The following is a 22644-nucleotide window of genomic DNA, read 5'->3' as shown; positions in this document are numbered from 1 at the left end:
TTCTTTGTAAAAATTACTTCATTCTCTTCAGTTTCTGTTCATTCATTCCTTGTTTCTTTAGACTCATGTTGAGCCTAAAGAGTCCCCTCACCTAGTAGAAATCAGACTTAGTGGGTCTCAGTATACACAGACATTGAAGGGAAAGGGTAATGTAAAGTCAGGCAAAAGTGAGCTTTCTTCCTCTGGGCACAGATACCACATAGCCTCACCTGTTCAGCCATCTCGTTCCTGGAAGCAGAGAATGTGAATAGTTATGTGAGGCCAGGTAAGATTCGGGGCAGTGTTGGTCACAGATAGAAAGCTTTAGTTGGTGATTCTGTTGCACTATGGCAACTGTAGCAGATAGTGTGCCACATATCGCCAAAACCACTAAGAGTGCATTTAGGTGTCCTCACTATAAAAAAAGATACTAATTAGCTTGGTGTACTTGTTCTACATTGTACAGATACACCTTCATATTACTTTTTCCATAAAAATATGAAATAAAAAACTTCTCATTCACCTTCCATCTTCAACCTTTGACAGCAACCCCTGCCAGATGACAAAGTGACATCTGCTGCCCTTAAACTGGAGACAAACCCCCCGCATCTGTACATGGGCCTCTGCTTCCCCTGGCCTCTTCTCCAACTTCTCCCCCAACCCAGCCCTCCACTTTCTGTAAACAGGCAAAGGTACTAAGGGGACATAGATCTGAGATGACTGGTGTAAGCTAGTCTGCTGCAAGCTAGTCTGCTGCAGAAGCTCTGCTCGCAGGCCCGACTGCTAACTGCGTCCTGCCCACCCTTCTCATCTGAAGTTAAGCCGACATCAGGCCCATCTCTCTGTGCGCACCACAGTTACTCCCACCTCTGGAGTCTGAGAACGTTACGCAACACCATGTTGCTATTTAGCTCTTAATAGGCTGGTAACTCGACTGCAGAGAGAGTGTTGTAGGAGGATCCAAAGGGCGTAGAGTTCTTCAGCGGCTGCTGCCTGTTTAGAGTGACACCATTAGTGCAGGTGGCCCTTCTACTGTAGCTTAAAGCCTGACTTCTGCCCCTCCTGAGTCCGGATGAAAGTTCTCTTATGCCCAGTTTGGGTATACCCATGTTTTCCCTATTTGCACTGATTTTTCTTATCTGAAATAATAATCGTGCTTTATTTAGCGTTGGGAAGATTTTATAATTGATTCACAGCATTCGAGCAGTTGGTAGAACTAAATAAAAATCGCTTTATATAAGAATGCTGTTTCTGTTTAATACTAAAATAAAAAATTTGCATCTGCATTGAAATGCTAAGAACAGGCTACTCTGCTGTAGATGCGATCCTCCTGGTGACCTTACATCTTTGATTTTCTTCATTGTGCTCATATGATGCTGACTATTCGTTCCAGGCTCTGAAAGTAGAGTTGGTCCCATACCTCTTGAAGCTGCTTGAAGGCGTAGGCCTTGAAAACCTCGACAGTCCTGCTGCCACCAAGGCCCAGATTGTTAAAGCTCTTAAGGCAATGACTCGAAGTCTGCAGTATGGAGAGCAGGTGAGTCTGCAAGAAGCACCACTGTGCTCCTGACTACGGAGTGTCTTCAAAATCAAGAGCTTGGCTGTCAGTGAATGGAGAACTTGCATTTAATTCACTTACAGGGCTGGCCAGTGTTAGTTTTGCATAACTGCTTCATTGCTGCAGGAAATCATAATCTTGTCCCCAAAAGACTTGCAGGGAGATTCCTTTTCTACATAGTGATGGTATGCTCTGCATTTCAAGAAGAAAGCAAGTAGCAGTCTTAGTGTGGAAGAGTTTGAAACACTTAGTATAGAATCAGGTGCCATCTAAAATATCTGAACATCATTTTAAATATTTTTATTAGTGATCTTAAAGTGCTAGTTCTTTTCCTTTACAGAACAGCTGTGTTAATATGTTTCAGTTGCACATAGGATTTCAGGCCTCTGAAGGATGCACTTTTCATCTTTACTTTTAATTTATTTCATTTTACCAAAGAGGTATGTTTGCACATGTACATGCTTGCACAAGTACATACATGCCAGAACTCACATCTGGAGGGCAGAGGACAATTTGCAGGAGTCTGCTGTCCCGTTACACTATGTAGGTCCTGAAGATTGAATTCAGGGTGTCCAGCTTAGCAGAAGGCATCTTGACCTGCTGAGCGTCTCTCCAGCCCCTCTGTTACTGTTGCATCTGAAGATTTCATCCTCTTCACTGAAGTGATGTCTGCAGTTCCCTTTCCTGTTGCTTCGATAAACTTCTCTGGCAGTTTTAGGGGAAAGCCTTCCTCTGGCTCACGTTTGGGGTCCATCGTAGGTGAGATTCCAGGTGCCAGGAACTTAAAGCAACAGGCACATTGTATTCAGAGTCAGGAAACAAAGAGCAATAAATCAGTCTCTGCTGCTGCTCAGTAACTTTCTCCTACTTCAGTCTGAGATCCCACCAGGGATTGGTGCACTGGGGTGAGCAGGTCAAGATCCCACCAGGGAGTGATGCACTGGGGTGAGCAGGTCCTTCCACATCAGTTAAGCCATTCCAGGCAGTTTTCCACAGACATGTCCAGGAGCCCATCTCCAGGGTGAGTCAAAATTCTTTGGAATCTTGAATGTATATTGCAGTTGACAATTAACACTAACCACCACAACTCTACCCCTTGTCACCTTGCTGCAAATACATCGTTTTTAAGCCATAATCTTACATTTGTCCACAGAGACTTACGACCATGTGATTACATGAAATACACTCAGTCCAACTTCTTCAAAGTTCCCATGGTTATCAACAGTTTCAACACTTTAAGAGTCTCAAGTACCTTATTTGTGTGTTTCTATAAAGTACCTTATTCATTTGTGTGTTTCTATAAAGGTAAAATCAAGTTATATGCATATAATGACACAGACAAGAGCACCCAGGCTTAGCAAAGAATGATCAGACCAAAGCACGATCAAATTCCAGATAGTGAAGGAGAAAGCCCAGCCCCATTGCAACCTCAGAGGCTTGTAATAAGATGCTCTGGCCCCCAAGGAGCTTATGTTGCTTCACCTCCTCTATTCCTGCAACGTTTCCATGGCTCCAGGGCTCCACTGCATCTTAGGCTCTGCCCTCACAGCCTCCTGCAGTGATGTCCCAGGAATGCTGTGGGGACATCCACCTAAGAACCTTGTCTGGCCGTAGGTGTGCTAATGACCTCCTTAAGTTTTGTTTTCTTTTATGTCTTCAAAAAATCAATCCTACATGGATGATGTTGCTAGGTTCTACCACCAGCTCAGGAGGGTCCCTGCCCAAGGAACACAACTGCATCTGCTTCTGTGCGTTGACTCTAAGGAAACACTTGCAGGGGGTTGTTCTTAAAGAGCAGGAAACTCACTCAGTGTAGGCTCTCTTTACTTAAATGAATCTGGAGCATCATAAGATAGATCTCTGAGGGGTGGGGTTTTGCCAGAGACATGTTTTCTGTTGTCCTGGTGCAGCATGGGAAACTTCTTTTCAGTGGTACTAACCTCATTAGCATCAGCCTGAATGTTCTGTTTGGAAATTTCCTCTGCCATATAAGTTAGTCTATTATCTTTAACCTAAACTTCACCCAGGTTCTCAGAACATGGGCAGAATGATTAGGCCAGATTCTTGGCCAAAACATCACACAAGTACCCCCAGCCCAGCTCCTGACAAAGTCCTTGTTCTTTTCAGAAAGTTCATGAGCTGGGCCTCAGCTCTTCCTAATTTCTCTCTGCATTCTTTTCTTCCGTGTCCCACCAGAGTATCCCACTATGCTCTCTTTTCAGGAGTCAAGTGTTTTCTAATCCGTACTTCCAAACTCTTCAAGTACCTCCTGCAAGCTGTTTCCTAAGGCTTCCACATTTTCAGAGCGGATTCTCCGACTTCAGTTAAGGCAGTTTAGACAGTCCCCCATCGTCATACCCAGGTTATTCTAGAACAGCAGGTCTCTGAGGGGGTCACAACCATCAGAAAACACATGTTTCCAATGGCCTTAGCAACCCCCAACCATAAATGTATTTTTATTGCTACTTTATAACCATAATTTTGCTACTGAGCAGTTTCTTAAGTTCCTGAGAGCACTGGAAATTTCTCCTGTGGTCGCCACCCACAGGTTGAGAACCACTGGTCTAGTTTGTTTTAAGTTGATAGTGCTAGCCGTCACACATAACATGAAGTCAACTATAGTGAACAACTAAATGCCCTTTCCCACCTCAGCAGCACTGGGATAACGCCACCCTGCCTCCCTCCCAGGCACAGGGGTTAATTACCCTGGGACAGTTTTACTGCTGTGTCTTCTAAACACCAGTCTGTCTGTTCTACATGTTTCATTTTAACATTGGGATTTGTCCCTGTTGTGGAAAGTATTAAAATGTTTCATTTCTTTACATTTTTCATTGTGTATATATAATTGCTACAGTTTCTTTGCCCATTCATCCTGGTGAAGGTTTTGGACATTTCTGTGTGTAAATGTTCTTTTTATGCTTAGTTTACTAAACTTTCCCTTAGTGAAATTAGACTTCTGTGTCTCAAGAAAAGACTTTTTTTTTAATGCCTCTGGCTTTCTCTCAGTATTGGAATCATTTAAAATGACACTAGAGAAGACAGGTGGCAGATATTGCTTCAGGCCTTAACTGATGTCTAGGTGTTCTGCACAGCAAGCGATGTTCCCTGTGTCCCACTTGTCTCCCCCCGACCTGCACTGGCATGTCTAGGAATGACATCAGCCAAGTGTCCCTGACACCCACCCTCCATGGCAAAGGAGAACAAATGGACAGCGGCTTCTAAAGCCTGAGCTCTTCCATCCCTTCTTGGATCCCCAAGCACCCTGCTTCCTGCCCAGGCTGGATGCTGCTGCCAGGACGCCTGCCGATGCATGAAGAGTTGTGCTTCAGTGCACACCTGACTGACAGAGAGACTCTGGGTCTTCACCCAAATACTTCAGCCCTGATAGCCCCTTCACCTTTCCTTCTCTCAGTCTTATCCCCCCATGCCCACTCATACACACACACACACAGATTCTGCCCTGTATGTATTTCATAGATGCCCATTTTATATGTGATACTCAGATGTTTTGTCTGTTCACTTATTTTCTCGTGTGTTGTTCATGATTTCCTCAAAGACACAGCCCATCCTTTGAAAGAAAAGCTGATTGAAGGTTGTAACTTGAGTTTTCAGCATCTTCTCCCCAGCCCTTCCTAGGTTCGGTTCAGTGAAATGTGCCCTGCATAGTGCCTGCGACTCAGTGTGTGATGGACACCTGGTCCTGGTTCTTTCCCAGTGCCTTTCTGGCTTTGGAAGTTATGTTTCCTGCTTGATTCAATCTTTTCATGACCAGTCCCTAATGTAATCATGCTAAGTAGGGGTTGCTTTACTTCTCCAGGTGAATGAAATCCTCTCTCGATCTTCAGTCTGGAGTGCCTTCAAAGACCAGAAACATGATTTGTTCATTTCTGACTCCCAAACAGCAGGATACCTCACAGGTAAGTCAGACCTTAAGATGCCTCACAGAAGCCACAGGCCCTCTTCCTGCCCTGAGTAGACTTACAATAGCATTCCTGCCCTCACCTACGCCCGGCTGCCATGAGTGGGGGTGCTGTGAGCATGGCATAAGCTCGGTTGGAGCACACTGTTGATGTGTGTTAGCTTTGATCCAGTGAGGTAGAAACTGTAAGTTAGATGTGCAGTGTGTCTGTGCTTAAGTGTTTAATTTGAATGTGAAAAGAATGTCTGTATCTGAAACCCGATTGCCTCATCCCCTTTCTATCTAAACAGAGAGGTTTCAAATAATTGCGTATAGAATTTTTCTTAAATGTTTACAATGCAGTTTTGCTAAGTGTCTTTTCCATGAGGAAAATATGTCAGTGCTGTTACAAAGAAGACTGCTGAGGGCTCAGAAGACACTACATGATGCTCAGGACATGTGTTCATTTGGCACACAAGCTGCCTGGTCATTTAATGCCATCCTTTTCATCATTGACTTTGGCCTGAAAAGAAACAGTATTAAGTTGCCATCTCTTACAAAGCTCTTCAGTGTGATCTTAGCCTAATGAATAGGAGGTAACTTGCCATCTGAGCATGGAAGTAGACAGCAGCCCCACAAGATTTTCTAACCAGAATTGATAAAGACAAAAATGTTACCAGCCAGTTTTCCCTATACAGCTCCATTGTTTTAATAACCCTGATTGTTCTCATAGAAGTCTGTAAGAATCATAAAGATTTGATTCTCAGATTTTCAAATCCAGTAAATTTGGAAAATGATTCACTTGTTCTAATTTCCCATTTATCTGGGAAACTACTGTTTCCCTTCTTGTGACCACTTTAACATAAATTGCTTCTCATGACTTGGACTGAGCCCTAAATCCATAAGCATCTGGACTGTGCTGTTGTCCTATGGGTTGTGTCCTTCTGTTTTCTATGGAGAGATACCCAGAGTGTGGTGTTGGTCTGTCCGATGCCTGCCTCTCTCAGGTAAAACTGTATGTCTAAGTAGGAGTGTATTTAAACCCGCCAAAGGCCTCCTCAGTGTGTTTCTAAAAATTGGCAGCCTGCATTTCACGGCAGTGCTTTCAGTGTAAGAATGGTACAATGGGGAAATGGCCTGGGTTTCTCAGCCGAGTGAAGTTGTTACAGCAGTGGCGCTCTGCAGGTTGGGGCCTGCTCTTCAGGAGCCTCACATGAGGCTCCTTGTTCCCTGTATACCAGCCTTCATGAAGTTCAAGTAAAAGGTGTCAGCCAGGGCTATCGTTAGAGCAGATGGGATTTCTCTTCAGAGACCTTGACATGCTATGGTCCTGGAGTTGGGGGCAGAGTGCAAGAAGAGAGATGTGTCCTGTCAGTACCTTTGCTTTCACCCACATCCCTGGATGAGGGAGGCCTCTAGGAAGCAGCAGTGATATGCTTCCTGTAGGAGTTGCAGTTGACAAACGTCTGCACAGGCACAGCCAAGTAGCAGTGGTATAACCCCACCCTCATCCCCAGAAAGGGCTGGAACTTGTGTGTTGTGCTGAAGCCTGTAAGAAGATTCTTACTGAACAGGCTGGGCTATGAGCCATGCTTGCCTTAGATCTGCTCTATTCCTGGCACCTCATCCACCAGACTGGAACATTCTCTTTTGAGATGTTTGTTACTTAGATTTTCCCACTAATTTTACTCTACTCCTTTGAAAGGATTACCTACCTGTGCTTCAGGGGTTCAGCTTCTGAGTTACCCTGCAGTTCAGGGATGCTTCCTCACCACCGGCGCTGCCAAATGCTTTTTGATGTTTGATGTGTTTAATCAGAATTTAATTAAAACCCAATCTTTGCTGGGTGGTAGTGGTGCATGCCTTGAATCCCAGTACTCAGGAGGCAGAGGCAGGAGGATCTCTGAGTTTGAGGCCAGCCTGGTCTACAGAGTGAGTTCCAGGATGGCTAGGGCTACAAATCCTGTCTCAAAATAAAATAATAGTAATAATAATAATAATACCACCAATCTGGCTGAGTGGTTTTCCTCAGCCTTGTCTGCCTCATTCTTCTAATGCTTGACACTTTGACAGTATTCTCATGAGCCCTGGAACTTCTGCTCTTTTCCTACTTATCCCTGGATAACACAACTGCTGTGTCCGCTTCTGAGATGCAAGCTGTTCTCCTCAGCCCAAGGAAGCCATTAGGAACCAGAGGCACAGACTTGTTGGGACTCAAGTTCACTTTCCCTGGGGACAAGGGATAGGAGTAGAAGTAGATGGCTGGCTTCTCTGTAAGCTCGTTTATACCTTTGGTTATAGTCTAGGAGTTCCGAATTTGTTCTTCAGTGCAGAATGCCCTTCATGCTCTGCATTGTTTTGCCTCTGTAAGATAGTTGAGTTTAGGAAGCATGTGTATGCAACTGTAAAGTTTTGTTTGTATGCTTATGGTGATCAACAAGTATCACTGTGTCTCAATACCCAATCACCCTTGTGTGTTTGCTCAAGACTCCCCAGTGACTTTAGTGTTGCCTACTTTAATATGTAGCATTTAGGGTTTGGTGCCATAACCTCCTATTTTGATAAGAATCAAATTGAGCCCAAGTCTTGATTTCTTTTTTCTGTCACCATGAAAAAATACCCTGACAAAAGCAACTTAAAGGAGAAAGGGTTTATATTATATTAGCTGTTGAAGGCACAGTCCATCATGGTGGAAAAGTCGAGGCAGCAGGAGCCTGAAGCAGTTGGTCATGTTACATACCTAGTCAGCAGAAGGAGATGAATGTGTGTGTGCTAGTGCTCAGCTCCTTTTCTCCATTTTATATCATCTCAGATTCCCTGCTGAGGGGATGGTGCCACCCACAGTGGATAGGTCTTCCACCCCAGTTAACGTAATTGAGATAATCCCCCACAGACAGGCTCAGAGGTTCTTTTGTGAGGGGGACAATTCTAACCATCAAAGCCCACAGTCTGAATTGTTTAGGAACCACAGCCCTCCATAGTGTTTGTGGTTCTGATCCTCTGGGCCTATCTGAAGTTAAGAACAGAGTGGTGCTTTTGTTCAGAGCTACACTGATGGACCAGTTTGTTTGGTGGGTTTTTTTTTTCCTGAGCAGTCTGGGAGGCCTGGTTTGCTGATTAGCAGAAGGCGAGAGCTGATAGTGTAGGCTCCCAAGACCTAAAGAAGGGAAAATCCTCTTAGTAAGTATTAAAAGTACTTGACTCCAAGGACCCAGGCACTCTGGTTAGCTTCAGTCCCGCTCATGCAGGCAGTTTCCTGTGGCCTCGTCAGCACTGGCAGTGTGTGGCAGCCATTTCCCATCCACAGTCAGTGCTCAGAAGCTGAGAAAGGAGACAGAAGTGAATTCTGGCCTCTGTCCTCCATCAGTCCTGTTGCCTTCCCTGCATCAGATTGCTCTGCTGTGTGCACGTCCTCACGACTCCCTTGCTGCTTACATTTCTTTTTTCCCCCCAGGTGTCTCTCCTTCCCTTCTAACTGGCAGCAGCCCCCTTCACCTCAGGAGTGGGCTTTAGAACTGCTCTGCCAGGCAGCTTGCTAACTTCTGTGTAGCTCTCTGAAGCAGGTAGAGAAACCTTTTGCTCAATGCATGCTGCTCGCACCACCTTTCCCGTCCTGACCTTCCAGTGTACACTTGTGCCGTGTTTCCTCTGACTCAGCTAAGCACTGCCCCTGCGCAGCGCTAAACCAGTTTTTCTGCAAGTGCTTGTTCCATTGTGTGGTGCTTCTGAGATGTAAGCAAATGTCTGTGGTGCTCAGAGTCAGCTCCAGAGACCAGAGCCCTAGGACTGCTGACAAGCTTGCTTCCAAGTGCCACTTTTTCGAGACTTTTAGTCACAGAACACGTGGAGACTACAACTAAAATGCTAATGTCTCCTTTGGCGCATTCTTTTGACCTACGAGAAGAATGGCCAGAGCCCTCCTCTTCAGAAAGACCTTATGTAGTGAGCTGTGTTCACTGGGTGTCGCTTATTAAAGTGGCCTTTCTTTGCACCAAGTGAAAACAGGTTACCTAGAATGTCCGTCTCGGAAGCTGCTTGTGTCAAGAATCCAGCCGTGCATCACTTTGAGATGGGCTGAGTGGGGTGGGGAGGGCGTCTACTCTCTGTCTGGTCCCATGTTTTCCATGTAACATAGCTCTTTAAGTACCCTGGATTGATTTTATTTATTTATTTATTTATTTATTTATTTATTTATTTATTTATTTATTTATGTAAAATTGAAGTTCCCAGGTATGAAAAGAGGGAAAATTCCCTGTTTCTACACCAGTGTTACTGCATGAACTTTGAAATTATTCTAATTGTGTCATATAATAAAAGCCATGAACATAGGTGCTATATTGCTGCCTGTTGAGACAGTTACACATACAGATAATATTTAGAGCTTCCCAATGGTCTGTACTGGGCGCTGGACCCATGTTCACCTGACTGACGTAGAAAATGCCTGCTTTCCTTTCTCTCTTGCAGGACCTGGAGTTGCTGGCTACCTTACTACAGGTACATCCTCATCAGCCATGTCTAACCTGCCACCTCCTGTAGACCATGAGGCAGGAGACCTTGGCTATCAGACTTGACACACTCAGAGACAGTAAATGCTGAACGGCCAGTACTGCGCCCACATTCCTCCTTACCATGTTGAAACAGACTCCGCTGCCTTTCTCCTGGTTTCATGACAGTGTTATTCCTTTTTCTATAAATAGATTTTTATTTAGGAGAAGAGTCCATGATTCTGACGTATCACGTTCTGAGAAAGCACTCTGTGGGTCAGCCACCTTGGTACACAAGAATTTCTTCTTCTTGATGTATGTAAGCACATTTTGTTCCTTTATATCTGTTTACAAGACTGTGAATCAAAAAGACAAACTTTCTTCCTAGTTTTTATAATATTTTTTTTTAATTACTGTGACTGTGGGATTAAGCTGCAGTCTACAAACATTGGGCTAAATCTTATCCCCAGAAAAGGGCACCTCTCTCTCCTGCACCAGGTCTCTGTGGCCGTCTTCCTCTCATCGTCAGACATTAGATTTCTGTCCTCCATCTGTGACCAGATCCTCAATCATTAACTCTCTGAGAGCTCGGTGCACATAGGTGTGTATGACAGGCTTCACCAAACTGAACGACAAGGAGCTTGTGCAAAAAAATTAAAACTAAAAATGGATGTCAAGATGTTATGTAAGAGATTAGTGTAATTGTGAAATGTTCTATACATTATCAAATATATAAAGCTTTCTATATTGAATGTACATTATACAGATCATTCATATGTGTACATAAAATTTTAAAAATAAAGGGAATTGACTGCTTTGTTAATGAGATATGTATGCTCTGTAGTTTTCGCCTTTGGAAACTTCTTCCATGTTCACTTTTAGGGGAGCTGAAACAGCAAAAGACAGGCACCCCTCATGTTCATATGCACAGCAGTGCCCGCCTCTGTTTATTCCTCACCAGAAACAGCAGCTCAGTTACTTTTTATGTCATGTTTAGAAATGGGTCAGACTGCAAAGGAATGTGGCAAGAGTGTAGTATGTTTCAGAAAGGAGGTAAGGAGCCAGAAAATATGTCAAATAACAGATCCTAGTGCATAGGTCTTCCAGTTAGATCACAGACTACAGAAAATGTAAACATGGACATTCACACAAACACTTGTGCACATCCATTTTTTGCTTTGGTTTAAGACAGTCACCTCATTGTGACACGGGCCATCCTCAAGCTTCTAATCAATCCCATGTGTGCATGCTGAGAGAACTTGAGTTTCAGTATGAGGGTAGAAACAGGCCAAGATATAAAAGGGAAACAGGTAGCAGGAAGGTAAATACAAGATAATTGGTATGGTTGGTGGACAGTGACCCCAAGAGAGACAGAACCCTGCCTGAACCTCAGAAGAGGCCATTTGGACTGTGTACAGGGTGGCAGGCTGGCCATTGGCATCCAGGTCTGATAGTGGTTTGAGAAAGATCTGAGCCAGCATTGCATACCCTATTGACACCAAAAGCTCAAGGCATTTAGAACACCCTGCCTGGGATATAGCACCATGGGAGAATGCTGACTTAGGATATATGAGGCCCTAAGTTCAGTTTCCAGCACAGCAAAAAAATAATTTTAAAATTAATATGGAGCAACATCTAACACATAAATACCACTTGAAAACCACATGGAAACTACTATAAAGCTTCATGTATATGTACATACATACATACATATGAAATCAACAAATAATAAGAGAAACAAAGCCACAACTAGATATTTATGTCACCATGTAAAGCCTCCAGTGCCAGGAATGGATTCCATCTTGTTGAGTTGTTGGTCAAAGGGGCCCCATAAACCCCCCCAAACATCACAGGCTATTTATTGGTTCTCCACAGTGTGATGCTAAGGTCCAATAGCAGAAGACAGCATTTACTTATGTCATAGAACATAGAGATGTTGACAACGCTGGTGGCACCCACTGACTAGTGCTGATAGTGCCTGAGGGTGCTCTGCACACTACTGGAGGAGAAGAGAAACCCATCAGTATTACCCAGACACAAATCCTGGGACCTACAACAGAGACCTGCCTATGAGATACTCTGGACAGTAGTATTGTGGAACAAATGTTCTGGAAGTAATCAACCAGTTTTGATTGTGTTCAAAACCCAGTCCAAAGATGGAACCTACATGCCTGACACTTCTAATGTGGTCAAGAACCTGACACTAGAGAGGTCATGGACTCTGGGGGGGAAACCTAATGTTCTGCTAAAGGATCATAGCAATGAAATGGCTCTGAATGTTGTACCACAATACCCATAGATCAGTGTCTCAGTCCTCCTCAGAGAAGCTGCTTGTAATAGGAATTAACAGAGAGACCCACAACTGGCCAGTATGCAGAGTGACAGACTTGGGAGAATGCAATCCTAAATGGCTGTCTTTACCAAACCCTTCCCGTCAAGGCTCAGGGATCTGTGTGGAAGAGGAGGCAGAAGATTCTAAGGGCCAGAGGGGATGGATGACTCCAAGGAAATGGTATCTTCTAGGCACAACAGGACTGATGCTCATACGAAATCACAGAGACTGTAGCAACACACACAAGACCTGTACAGGTTCAAGTCAGACAGGCTCCCCAGCACACAGGGTGTCACCTCTAACCAAGACGTTTCCTGCAGCTGATAAACACAAGGTCAGTTTTCTCCAGTGGAGCACACTCTAGGGTAGGTCCCACGTGCAGGAGTAGTTGCCCAACACAAAACAAACTCAGTGTATTTTTGTGGACTTTTTGTTTCATTTTATTGGGCTGGTTGGTGGTTTGGAGTACATTTTGTTCTAATTAGTATTTTTCTTGGTTTTTCTGTTTGTTTCTTTGTTTCTTGTGGGTTTTTTTTTTAATTTGGTTTTTCTGTTTCGTTTTTCAATAAAGAGAGAGCTGGGTGGGTAAGGAGATGGGATGGATCCGACAAGTGTTGAGGGACACATGAAAGCAAAATACACTGTTGAAAAATTTAGGAAAAAAAAAAGATCATCAGTGGGTACAATCAATTTGGTGTATCTTTGCAGACCAGATGGCAACACAAGACACACTGGGTGAACTGGCTGGTTTTGTGTGTCAACTTGACACAAGCTGGAGTTATCACAGAGAAAGGAGCCTCCCTTGAGGAAATGCCTCCATGAGATCCAGCTGTAAGGCGTTTTCTCAATTAGTGATCAAGGGTGGGAGGGCCCATTGTGGGTGGTGCCATGCCTGGGCTGGTAGTCCTGGGTTCTATAAGAAAGCCGCTGAGCAAGCCAGGGGAAGGAAGCCTCAGTAAGTAACATCCCTCCATGGCCTCTGCCTCAGCTCCTGCTTCCTGACCTGCTTGAGTTCCAGTCCTGACTTCCTTTAGTGATGAACAGCAATGTGGAAGTGTAAGCTGAATAAACCCTTTCCTCCCCAACTTGCTTCTTGGTCATGGTGTTTGTGCAGGAATAGAAACCTTGACTGCGACACCAGGGGTGCACAGACCTTCAGGGCAGCAGAGCAAGAGCACCAAGATTGCTTAGACATGGCTCTGAACATGAGGATTGACACCGGAGCCACACATATGTGTAAGACAGGAAACTACATGGTTAGCACTTGGGGACTAGCATCAGATTAAAAAAGAAGCCTCACTTGGAACTCAAAGAGTTCTTTTGAGTTTTTTGGAGGGAGTGCATGGCCTCTTAGGAAGAAGGCCCACCATATCTATGGTTTCAATCACTTGGCATCAGCTGTGACCCTGAAATACTAAGTGGAAAATTGCAGAAATGGACGCATCAGTTTTGAATTGCATGCCTTTCTGAGCTACAAGATGTATTACTTTATTAGTTGCTTTTCTTGTCTCTCTGACAAAATACCTCACCAAAGCATTTGAGGGCACAAGTCGCATTGTGTCCAAAACCAGGGGACAGAGCAACAAGTGCTGGTGTTCATTTTAACCTTTTTTGTGTGGTCTAGAATCCTAGTCTGTGGAATGATACCGCCCACAGTCCCTTTAGGCCTTCCCATTTTAATTAACCTAATCTAGAAAAATCCCACACAGGCCTATCTTCTTCGGTGATTCTAGATCCTGTCAATTTAACAATAAAAATTAAGCCTCATACACAGTAAAGTCTCACAACCATTTACTCAGTCCTGCACTTGAATAGGATTCATATCTCAGCTAGAGTACCCACCTGTCTCAATCACATGACTGTTGAAGTGTTATTACAGAGCTTACCCACCCAAAAGCATTAGAGGTGGTGCAGACAATTAGTATATGCCATAGAAGCTAAAAGCACTTCCTCTAACTCAGCGGTTCTCAACCTTCCTCATGCTGTGACTCTTTAATACAGTTTCTCCTGTTGTAATGACCCCAACTATAAAATATTTTGTTGCTACTTCCTAACAGTTGTCTTGCTACAGTTTTGAATCATAAATATCTGATATGCAGGATATCTGGTATGCAAGCCCCTGTGAGAGGATCACCTGACCTCCCAATGGGCTCTTGAACCACAGGTTAAGAACTACCTCTAACTGAAAAAATAAAACTGTATTTTGTGTGAGACCATGTTCACATAAACTTTATCTCAGCATATTATAATTCTATTAATTGTACTTGCCTAATTCATAAATTAAACTTCTAAAGATGTGTTTATGCAATTTAGGACAGCATCACCCTCCCATAGGGAATGATGTTGCCCACAGTGAGCTGAAACTTCTCACATCAATTAACTTAAGACAATACCCAGACAGGGCCACAGATCAACCTGATGTAAGACAGTCACTCCCTCATTGAAATTCCCTCCCAAGGTGATTCTAGGGTGTGTTGGATTAACAATTAAAACCATCACACCAGGGAACACAGTCTCTCCCTCACTCACAGAAACATCTGACACTTCTCCAGGTCTTTTGCATTCCCCCTGTGCCTATTAGGTGTGTTTGTTAATAATTATCAAGTGTCTTTGTTAATAATTGTTCAACATAGAAAACATAGAACTTCACATTTGGATTAGTGGATGCTCACTAACTTAATTTAGAGATAGGTAGGTCACAGCACTGTGGAATTTGGAGGCTATGAATGGGGGAAATTCAAAACATTTTTACTATCAAACTTATGGAAGAAGATGCATACATTGCCATTGTTTGTAATTATAAGAGAAAAGGGAGATTCCAGAACTGTTCTGGAAAAGTCTGCTTACATACACAAATAAAAATGTTGATACATTTTTAACGTTACTAAGGCCCTGAGTGCCTATCCCAGTTATGTGGTTGTTGCTTTCGTGAGTTTTCAGTAATTTAGGGTAGCATACGTAAAGTGTAGTTCCGGCAGGGAACATTGCCTCACCCCATGGCTGCTGAACAAAGGAAACGAGGAGCCTCGAGCCCTTGGGGTTGTTTGTTTTTTGTTTGTTTGTGTCAGAGAATGGTTTATGAAGATGTTTGGGTCAGTGGAGGAATGAGTTGTTTGCCTCCTAAGGGAAAGGTCAAATGGAAGTAATTCTACAAATATTTAGTTTTGCCTAAATTCAGGAAAGTCATTTCCATTAGAGTTTTTGCTCGGACGCTAGTCATACGTAATTTTATGTGATTTACAAGCCCCCATCTTACACATCTCTCAGGTTTATCAGCATCCCAAGGCAAGAAGTGGAATGAGTTTCTAGCAGTGTCAAATGTAAGACCCAGCTTGAACCTGTCTTCTGAGTCCTTGGGAGGATGGGGTGAGATCAGAGTTCTGAGTAATGGAACTGGAAGCAGAAGCCATTATCTGTAGATAGAGGACTGATGGATAGCCACACCCTTCCTGCAGCTGGGACTTTCCTAAGGGCGGGATGGAACATCTTTGCAGTAAGCCCCTGATGTGAGTGCTGACAGGTGTATTATTCCAGCCTGAGAGCAGGAATGTGACTGGGCCCAACAGGAAAGGACCTGTCTGGGGGCCGGGGAGGCAGGGGTGGAATGAAGGAAGAACAAAATTTGTCATCCAGAGAAAAGCATTTGTATCTTCCATACAACAGGATGCCACTTTGGGAAGCAGAATTCTTTTGTTCTGAGAGTTAAAATCAGGCTTTATAAAATTTAAAATTATTTTTATTTATATGAGTGTGTGTGTGTGTGTGTGTGTTTGTGCGCACGCACGCATGTGCGAGTGCATGTGTCATGACACTCAAGTAGAGATTATAGGGTATTTTCACTTGATTTTCTCCTTTTGCCATGTGTGTCCCAGGAATCGAACTCAGACAATCAAGCCTGGTGGCAGTCACCTTCACCTGCTGAGCCATCTTACTGGCCTGAGCATATAAATTTTAAAGAGCAAAAGTATAAATAGCCAATATTGAGAGGTTAAGTTGAGTAAACTAAGAAGCAGAGTGAGAAGACCTCACAGGAGCCAGGCGTGACAGCATGCCCTGGAATCCAGAGCTTGGGAGGCTGGACCAAGAGTAGCAGATTTGTGAGTTTCAGGCTAGCATGGGCTCTAGTGAGAAGCGATCTCAAAACCAGGGCTGGGAAGATGGCTCCGCAGGTAAAGTGTCCACTGCTCAAGCACAAAGATATAAGTTCAGGGCTCTACCACCCACAGAAAAGCCATGGGTCCACACCCATGAGTGTACAGATTAGGCTCAGGTTATTGTTTTTGATTTGGGAGAGGATATTTGAGGTCCAGAAGGAGGTGAGGGGTTGAATATGGTAAATATATTTGTGCACAATACTCTCAGAGGATAAATAAGAATTCTATATCTAAAAAACAAGCACAAAATTGGCTCCTGGAGCCTTAGCATGGGGGTAACAGAGATGGACAGACCCCTGAAGCTCACTGGCCAGGTGGTGCCATCAAATTGATGAGCTTCCAGATTATTAAGATACTGTTGTCTCAAAAAGTAAAAGTAAACAGCAATGAAAAGATAGCACCCACATGCATGTGTCCCTGCAGACACATCTGCACACACGAGACCACATATACAACAACACACATGTGTACACACATGGCGGTTAAGGAGCAACACCAAAAAGAGACAGAGATATCAAAATAAGAGACAAGTCAAACAGAAGCTCAGCTCAGGATGCCCTCAAGCCAAAACAAGCAAACAAATTCAATTGGGAAAAACAGCCTAGTTTCAAAAAGGGGCATAAAAGGCAAAACCATCACTTTCCCTGAAGGAAGTACCCAGACTAGTGGAGAATGATGAATCTTACAAATGCACATCACTTAGTGTGCAAACAAGAAGGTCCTAGAAACGTCTGGAGATTCCCAGGCACACAGGAGAACATTTTTGAAAAAGGAGAGAGCATCGGGTGAGCACTGTATGCTCAATAATAGAACAAGCTAGGAGACGAGGGGGTTGTAGGAAGTGAGGGGGTCATAGGAGACAAGGGGTCATAGGAGGTGAGGGGTCATAGGAAGTGAGGGGTCATAGGAGACAAGGGGTCATAGGAGGTGAGGGGTTATAGGAGTGAGGGGTCATAGGAGGTGAAGGGTCATAGGAGACAGGGAGGTGAGTCCTTCAGACTTCCAAGGCCAGGACTCTGCCTTGACAACAGTAGTTCTTTTCCTTTCCCTTGAGTGCCCAAGAGATACCAAGACAGGGGATGGCAGCACTCCTGTTGGTCACCCTGACTGCCTCGCCTGAGTGGCTGTTTCAGCTGCAGGTTTCAACTTGACTCTGGTTGCTATTGCTGTTTAGTGAGCACTTTAAAGACTCCCATGTTGGTACAAACTGAGCCTGATCAGTAAATAAATGTGGTCCTAACATAAATGTTACTGTAAAGAGTCTAGATCAAGAACACTGTCCAAAAGGCTATTCCAATCCTCAGTATTTCCAGCCACCCAGATGGCTACTGAGTGGACAATGAGCAGGCACGTATCGGGACATCGAGTGCCCCTGGTAGTCATAGAGAATGGCACTCCCACCTGGACGCTTCACTCCATTGCCTGAGATGGTGTCTTAGTGAGATCTACAGAGCAGAGGATGGGAGGTACTGAGAAGTCCCGCGGAGGAAAGGAAAAAATGCTGAGTCGCTGCTCTGTCCTCTAGAGTGAGGCCTGGTTGTGACTGAAGCTGAGGGAGCTGTGCATGTGAACGGTGGAACCCAATGAGCAACAGGCCCAGGAGGACTTTAGTTCAACTGAAAGGAGCACCAGATAAGGCACAGCCACCCTCTTCAGGGCATTGAACTGTGGTCAGAGGGCCCTGAATAAGAAAGGAATGGGGACTGCTCGGGACCTTAGACCAGGTTCTGAAATCCTGAGGACTGGAGGAAGACAGAGTTCAGGGGAAATCAATCCTTCAGTGGCCTACCCTGGCCGCTTTGATCTGGATCCTAACTGTGCATTGTACACCTAACTGTGGCCACAGACTTTGTCTTAGAGTCCTTGAGGCAAGCAGACCCAGATGGGCTATATGGCGGGGCATTTGTATCTGCCACAGCAGAGACACTCATGCACATGAAAGATTGACTGCTGTCCCAGATCTGTGAGACACGGGATACCTCTCCCAAGTCCCAAGGGACAAATGCAAGGGATTCATGAAAGATGTCACCTACAGTTAGCCTGCTCAAGCCTGAACTGTGTAGGACAGCTCTTCTCTAGGCATATGCAACAACACATAGCTCTGTGTGTGTGTGTGTGTGTGTGTGTTGTGTGTGTGTGCATGTGTTTGTGTATTGTATGTATGTTGTGTGTATGTACGTATGTGTGCTTGTAATATATATATATACGTATATATTTGTATGTGTATATTGTGTGCACATGTTTGTATTATCTATATGTGTATGTGTTTATATTGTGTGAATGTGTGGGTATGTGTGGATGTGTATATGTGTGTGTATGAATGTATGTGTGTGTTGTGTATACATCTGTGTTGTGTATATGTGTGTGCATTGTGTGTATATGTCTGTGTTGTATACATGTGTATGCATGTGTGTGTTGTATGTATATGTCTATGTTGTATATATGTATGTATGTGTGTGTATGCATGTGAGTGTGTGTGTGTGTGTGGGTGTGGGTGTGTGTGTGTGTCTGTGTGCTTTACTCAGTACAGGGGATTGGAACTCAAGTCGTCATGCTTGCAGGGCAAGAGCTCTTACCCACTGCACTATCTCCCAGCTCTCTGTGTATCCCTTATGTGTTCTGTTACACCGCAGGAAGGTCTCTACCACACCCTACATCTCCAGAGGCCCAGACACTACTGTACTTGTGTAACTCCTCACCTGGGAGGCCAACAATAATGACCAGAGGCAGGTGAATCCCACGAGCTCCTTGGCCTGACAGCCCGTTGAAATGTCTAGCTTACCATTCCGTGAGAAACTGTGTCTCAAGACAACCAGGCCAAGATGAGAGAAACCAGCAGCTTTGGCCTCTGCATGTGCTTACACCCACACAGTCAACACTCAGTGTGCATCACACACACACACACACACTTACACACACACACACTTACACACACACACTTACACACACACACACACACACACAGTTTTAACTACAGAGAGAATAAAAGTAAATCTATAAGGAAGGAGCTGAGCCTTACAGGAAGGAGACTTCCCTCCCTCTGCAGGGCTTTGACACCCGTGGAAACAAAGCCCTGGCTGACCCGCCTTCCTTCCCTTTGCCTCATCTTCTGTTCCAGGGCGAGGCAGTCAAACCAGCCTCCTCCCTCTACCTATCACCATTTCCACTTACAAAATTGTTGCGATGGTAACAGGGATGCGGGAGATCAGGCCAGAGGAAGACCTCAAGCCAGACGGTGGAGAAACTCTCAGCTCTGCCAGGCCTTTTCCGAGCCTGGGGACCAAGTTTCCAAGTGTGAGAATCTTCCACTCGTCACCCCACAAAAGCCCCAGAGACTATTTCCAACTTTGAAATGGGGAATGCTTTTCTGTGAGGTGTGTTATCTGTACCCCATGTTCCCAACCTTACACCCTTGACCAGTCTCTGTCTCTGTTTGTTCCAGTAGAAGCGGCAGACAGTAGGAGCTCCAGGCCCTCCAGGGGCACAGGTCCCAGTTTGCCTTGAAGCTTTCACGTTTGTTATCAAAAGTCCCGGAGTAACAGGTCATGAATACGAACATCCCTACAGTAAGAGAGGCAACCACTGACTTGTAGTGTCAGCCATGGTAGTAGAACTTTGGAGCATGGGTGGGACCCTTGTCTGGAGAGTTCTGGGACTTTTGCAGGTGTAGTTGTACACTTAAGGCCACGGGCTGTGGAGACCTTACCCTAGTTTCCCATGATGAGGACAGATAGCACTGGGTTTGCTCCAAGTGTAATACCCCAAATTAACCTGTAAGCCCCACCTGACCAAGGACCATCCCATAATGCTGGGAACTATAGTTCTTAGAAAAATAACAAAGCTTCATGGGAAAGAATGGTGGCCAATAGGTTTTGTCCTTATAAACTCCTTCAACACATGGTTTGGGATCATTCCAGCTAGAAAATTCCAGGGAATAGTCCTAACTAAAGTCCATCTCTTGGTCAGTATTTAATATTAAATAAATCTTGCTTTAAGTTTGGCCTAAGATATTGGAATTGTTTCCCCATGCCACCCCCTCTGGTGAATCTAAGGACTAACAGAAGCCGCTGGCCTGCAGTTATTTGTGGAACAGGTGCTTTGGTCATCAGCAAGTATAATTCCGAGGACATGTGTCCAATGGGAGACCTTTCCTATGGGCTGTTATAGGCACAGTTCATAGTCTGGATATTACCCGATGGGCTTTGCAGGTTCTTCTAGTCCAAAGCAAAGAACTGGATCAGAGACACTTGGTTAGAAATAGAAATGAAGACAGCTTATTATGAAAAGGAAAGCATTCCAGCTAATGGGGGTGATTGGGAGCTCTGAGCCGTGTTTGTAGCTCTGGTGGGGAAGAGTTGTCAGTCTCGCTGTCAACTGGCTTATTTTATATGTTAATCTTTTATTGCATTTTATTTATCTGTATGCATGTGTGCTCCTGTGCCACACTGTGTGTGTGTGTGTGTGTGTGTGTGTGTGTGTGTGTGGTAATGGTCAAAGACAATTAATGGGAGCCTGTTGTTGTCATTAATCTCAGATCAGGGTTTCTACCCTACCTTAAATCATTCAGTTCCCAGATAAAAGACACACAACTTTCATATTTATAGTAAGCCTTAATCATCACTAGAACTGGGCAGATATCTACCCACCATGCTATTATTTTATTTCCCTATCAATAACCCTATCAATAAGTTATAACTTGTCATGTTCCATCTGAGCTGCTCTTAACTCCAGTTGGCCAGCCCCTCATGGCCATGTTTTCATGACTCACCTACCCATGTCGTCTATCCTCTCTTCACCCTCTTCCTTTTCCTTCTGTGGTTTCTCTCCAGACCCCAACCCTAGGAACCCAAACCCCATTTATCTCTCTCCTGCCCAGCTATAGGCTGTAGGCATCTTTATTCACCAATCAGAAATAACTTGGGTGGCAAGGTTTCATAGCATCACTTTGTGCATGCAGATTCTCTCATCCCTGGGGGCAACCAGGCCTTGGGGGCCAGTATTTAGCATTACAATACCTAGCAAAAGACCAAACCTCAACAGGAGTCAATTCTCTTCTTCCAACCAGTGGATCCTGAGAATTGAACTCGGGTCATCAAGCCTGGTGGCAAGTGCCTTCACCTACTGAGTTATTGTGCTGGCACTATTGTGCCACACTGTGGGATGAGTTGTAGTGGTGCTGGGGACTGGTAGCCATGTCTGTGGAGGTGAACATGGTTGGGACCTTTCTCAGCTCCCAACCAATAAGTGTTAGTGAAGCCAGGACTGCACCAGCCACCATAGCCTCAAGGCCATTGACTAGGAAAGAGACCTCCCTAGTTCCTACAGGGTCAAGCATGGGCGGCGCTCGAGCTGCTTCCTTCCCATTTTGCGGTATCTCTGCTGACTCATGAATCTTTGTTTAAAGAAGTGTAATGAGGACATTTCTGATTCTAACTGAAGTAACGTAATACAGGCAGACTGGAGCAGAAAGAGCAGGCGATGAACGTAGCTAGGAACCAGCCAGCTTTGCTTTGATAACTGCTCGATGGTCGGTAGCTATGGAGTTAGAATCTGTGACAGGGTGGCAGTGGCTCTCTTGTTGTCCTTGGGAGGCAGTGTATCCAACCACACCCTTCCTTACCAGATAGAGCTGGTTTTCCTCAGCCTTGAGAAATAAATAGACTCTACCTAGAAAATGAAAGGGAAATGTGCTCAAAATTGATCTTCTAAGATCCCATGCCTGCTATAGAAGTTAGGGAACACAGATGTAGTCTTAGTTGAAGATGGTGAAAACAGATATTGAGGTTGAAATGTTAGAAGATAGAGCTCTAGGAGAAAAACAAGTCTTGGTGGGCTGACAAGATGGCTCAATGGATGAAGGTGCTTGCTACCCACTCTGAGCGCTTGAGTTCAATCCCTGGAATTGACTGAGTAGTTGTGGGAATCCTACGCAGCACAGACACGTGTCAGAGCAGAAAAGAACTGGAGAAGGTGTTATAGGAAACCCACAGCCAGGAATGACCCATGAACTTGAAGGAAACCATTCACTGCCTTGGGAGTGGGAGGATAAATGAATGAATACTCCAGGACAGCTCACTCCTGCTTCCATTTTAGAGCGGTTTCTCCAACTAACAGAACTGATAGAAACACACAAGAGGCAAAGTCATACAGAGAGATGTGTAGTAAAAACAACCAGGGATGGCCAGCACACATGCATATACTCGAACAGACCAGGGGTCTGCTGATGTCTCACCTGGATC

The 22644-nt window shown here is 44.6% G+C and overlaps 1 protein-coding gene across 2 annotated transcripts in view; it reads left to right on the top strand.

Moving 5' to 3' along the window:
• Positions 1-10747, top strand: part of Dnajc13 (DnaJ heat shock protein family (Hsp40) member C13) — a 105739-nt gene extending 94992 nt beyond the window's left edge. The window contains exons 54-56 of one of the 2 annotated variants that reach the window (XM_028756581.1): positions 1373-1516; positions 5355-5454; positions 9900-10747. In XM_028756581.1, the coding sequence (XP_028612414.1) occupies positions 1373-1516; positions 5355-5454; positions 9900-10006 (351 nt within the window). In that variant the 3' untranslated portion in view covers positions 10007-10747. The remainder of the gene's footprint in view (positions 1-1372; positions 1517-5354; positions 5455-9899) is intronic. The other variant, XM_028756582.1, reaches the window with a different exon arrangement.
• Positions 10748-22644: the final 11897 nt, after the last annotated feature.

The sequence above is a fragment of the Grammomys surdaster genome, unplaced genomic scaffold (genome assembly GCF_004785775.1).
Source record: "Grammomys surdaster isolate TR1022 unplaced genomic scaffold, NIH_TR_1.0 126131, whole genome shotgun sequence".
NCBI classification, from domain to species: Eukaryota; Metazoa; Chordata; class Mammalia; order Rodentia; family Muridae; genus Grammomys; species Grammomys surdaster.
This window is presented reverse-complemented; position numbering and strand designations above follow the sequence as displayed.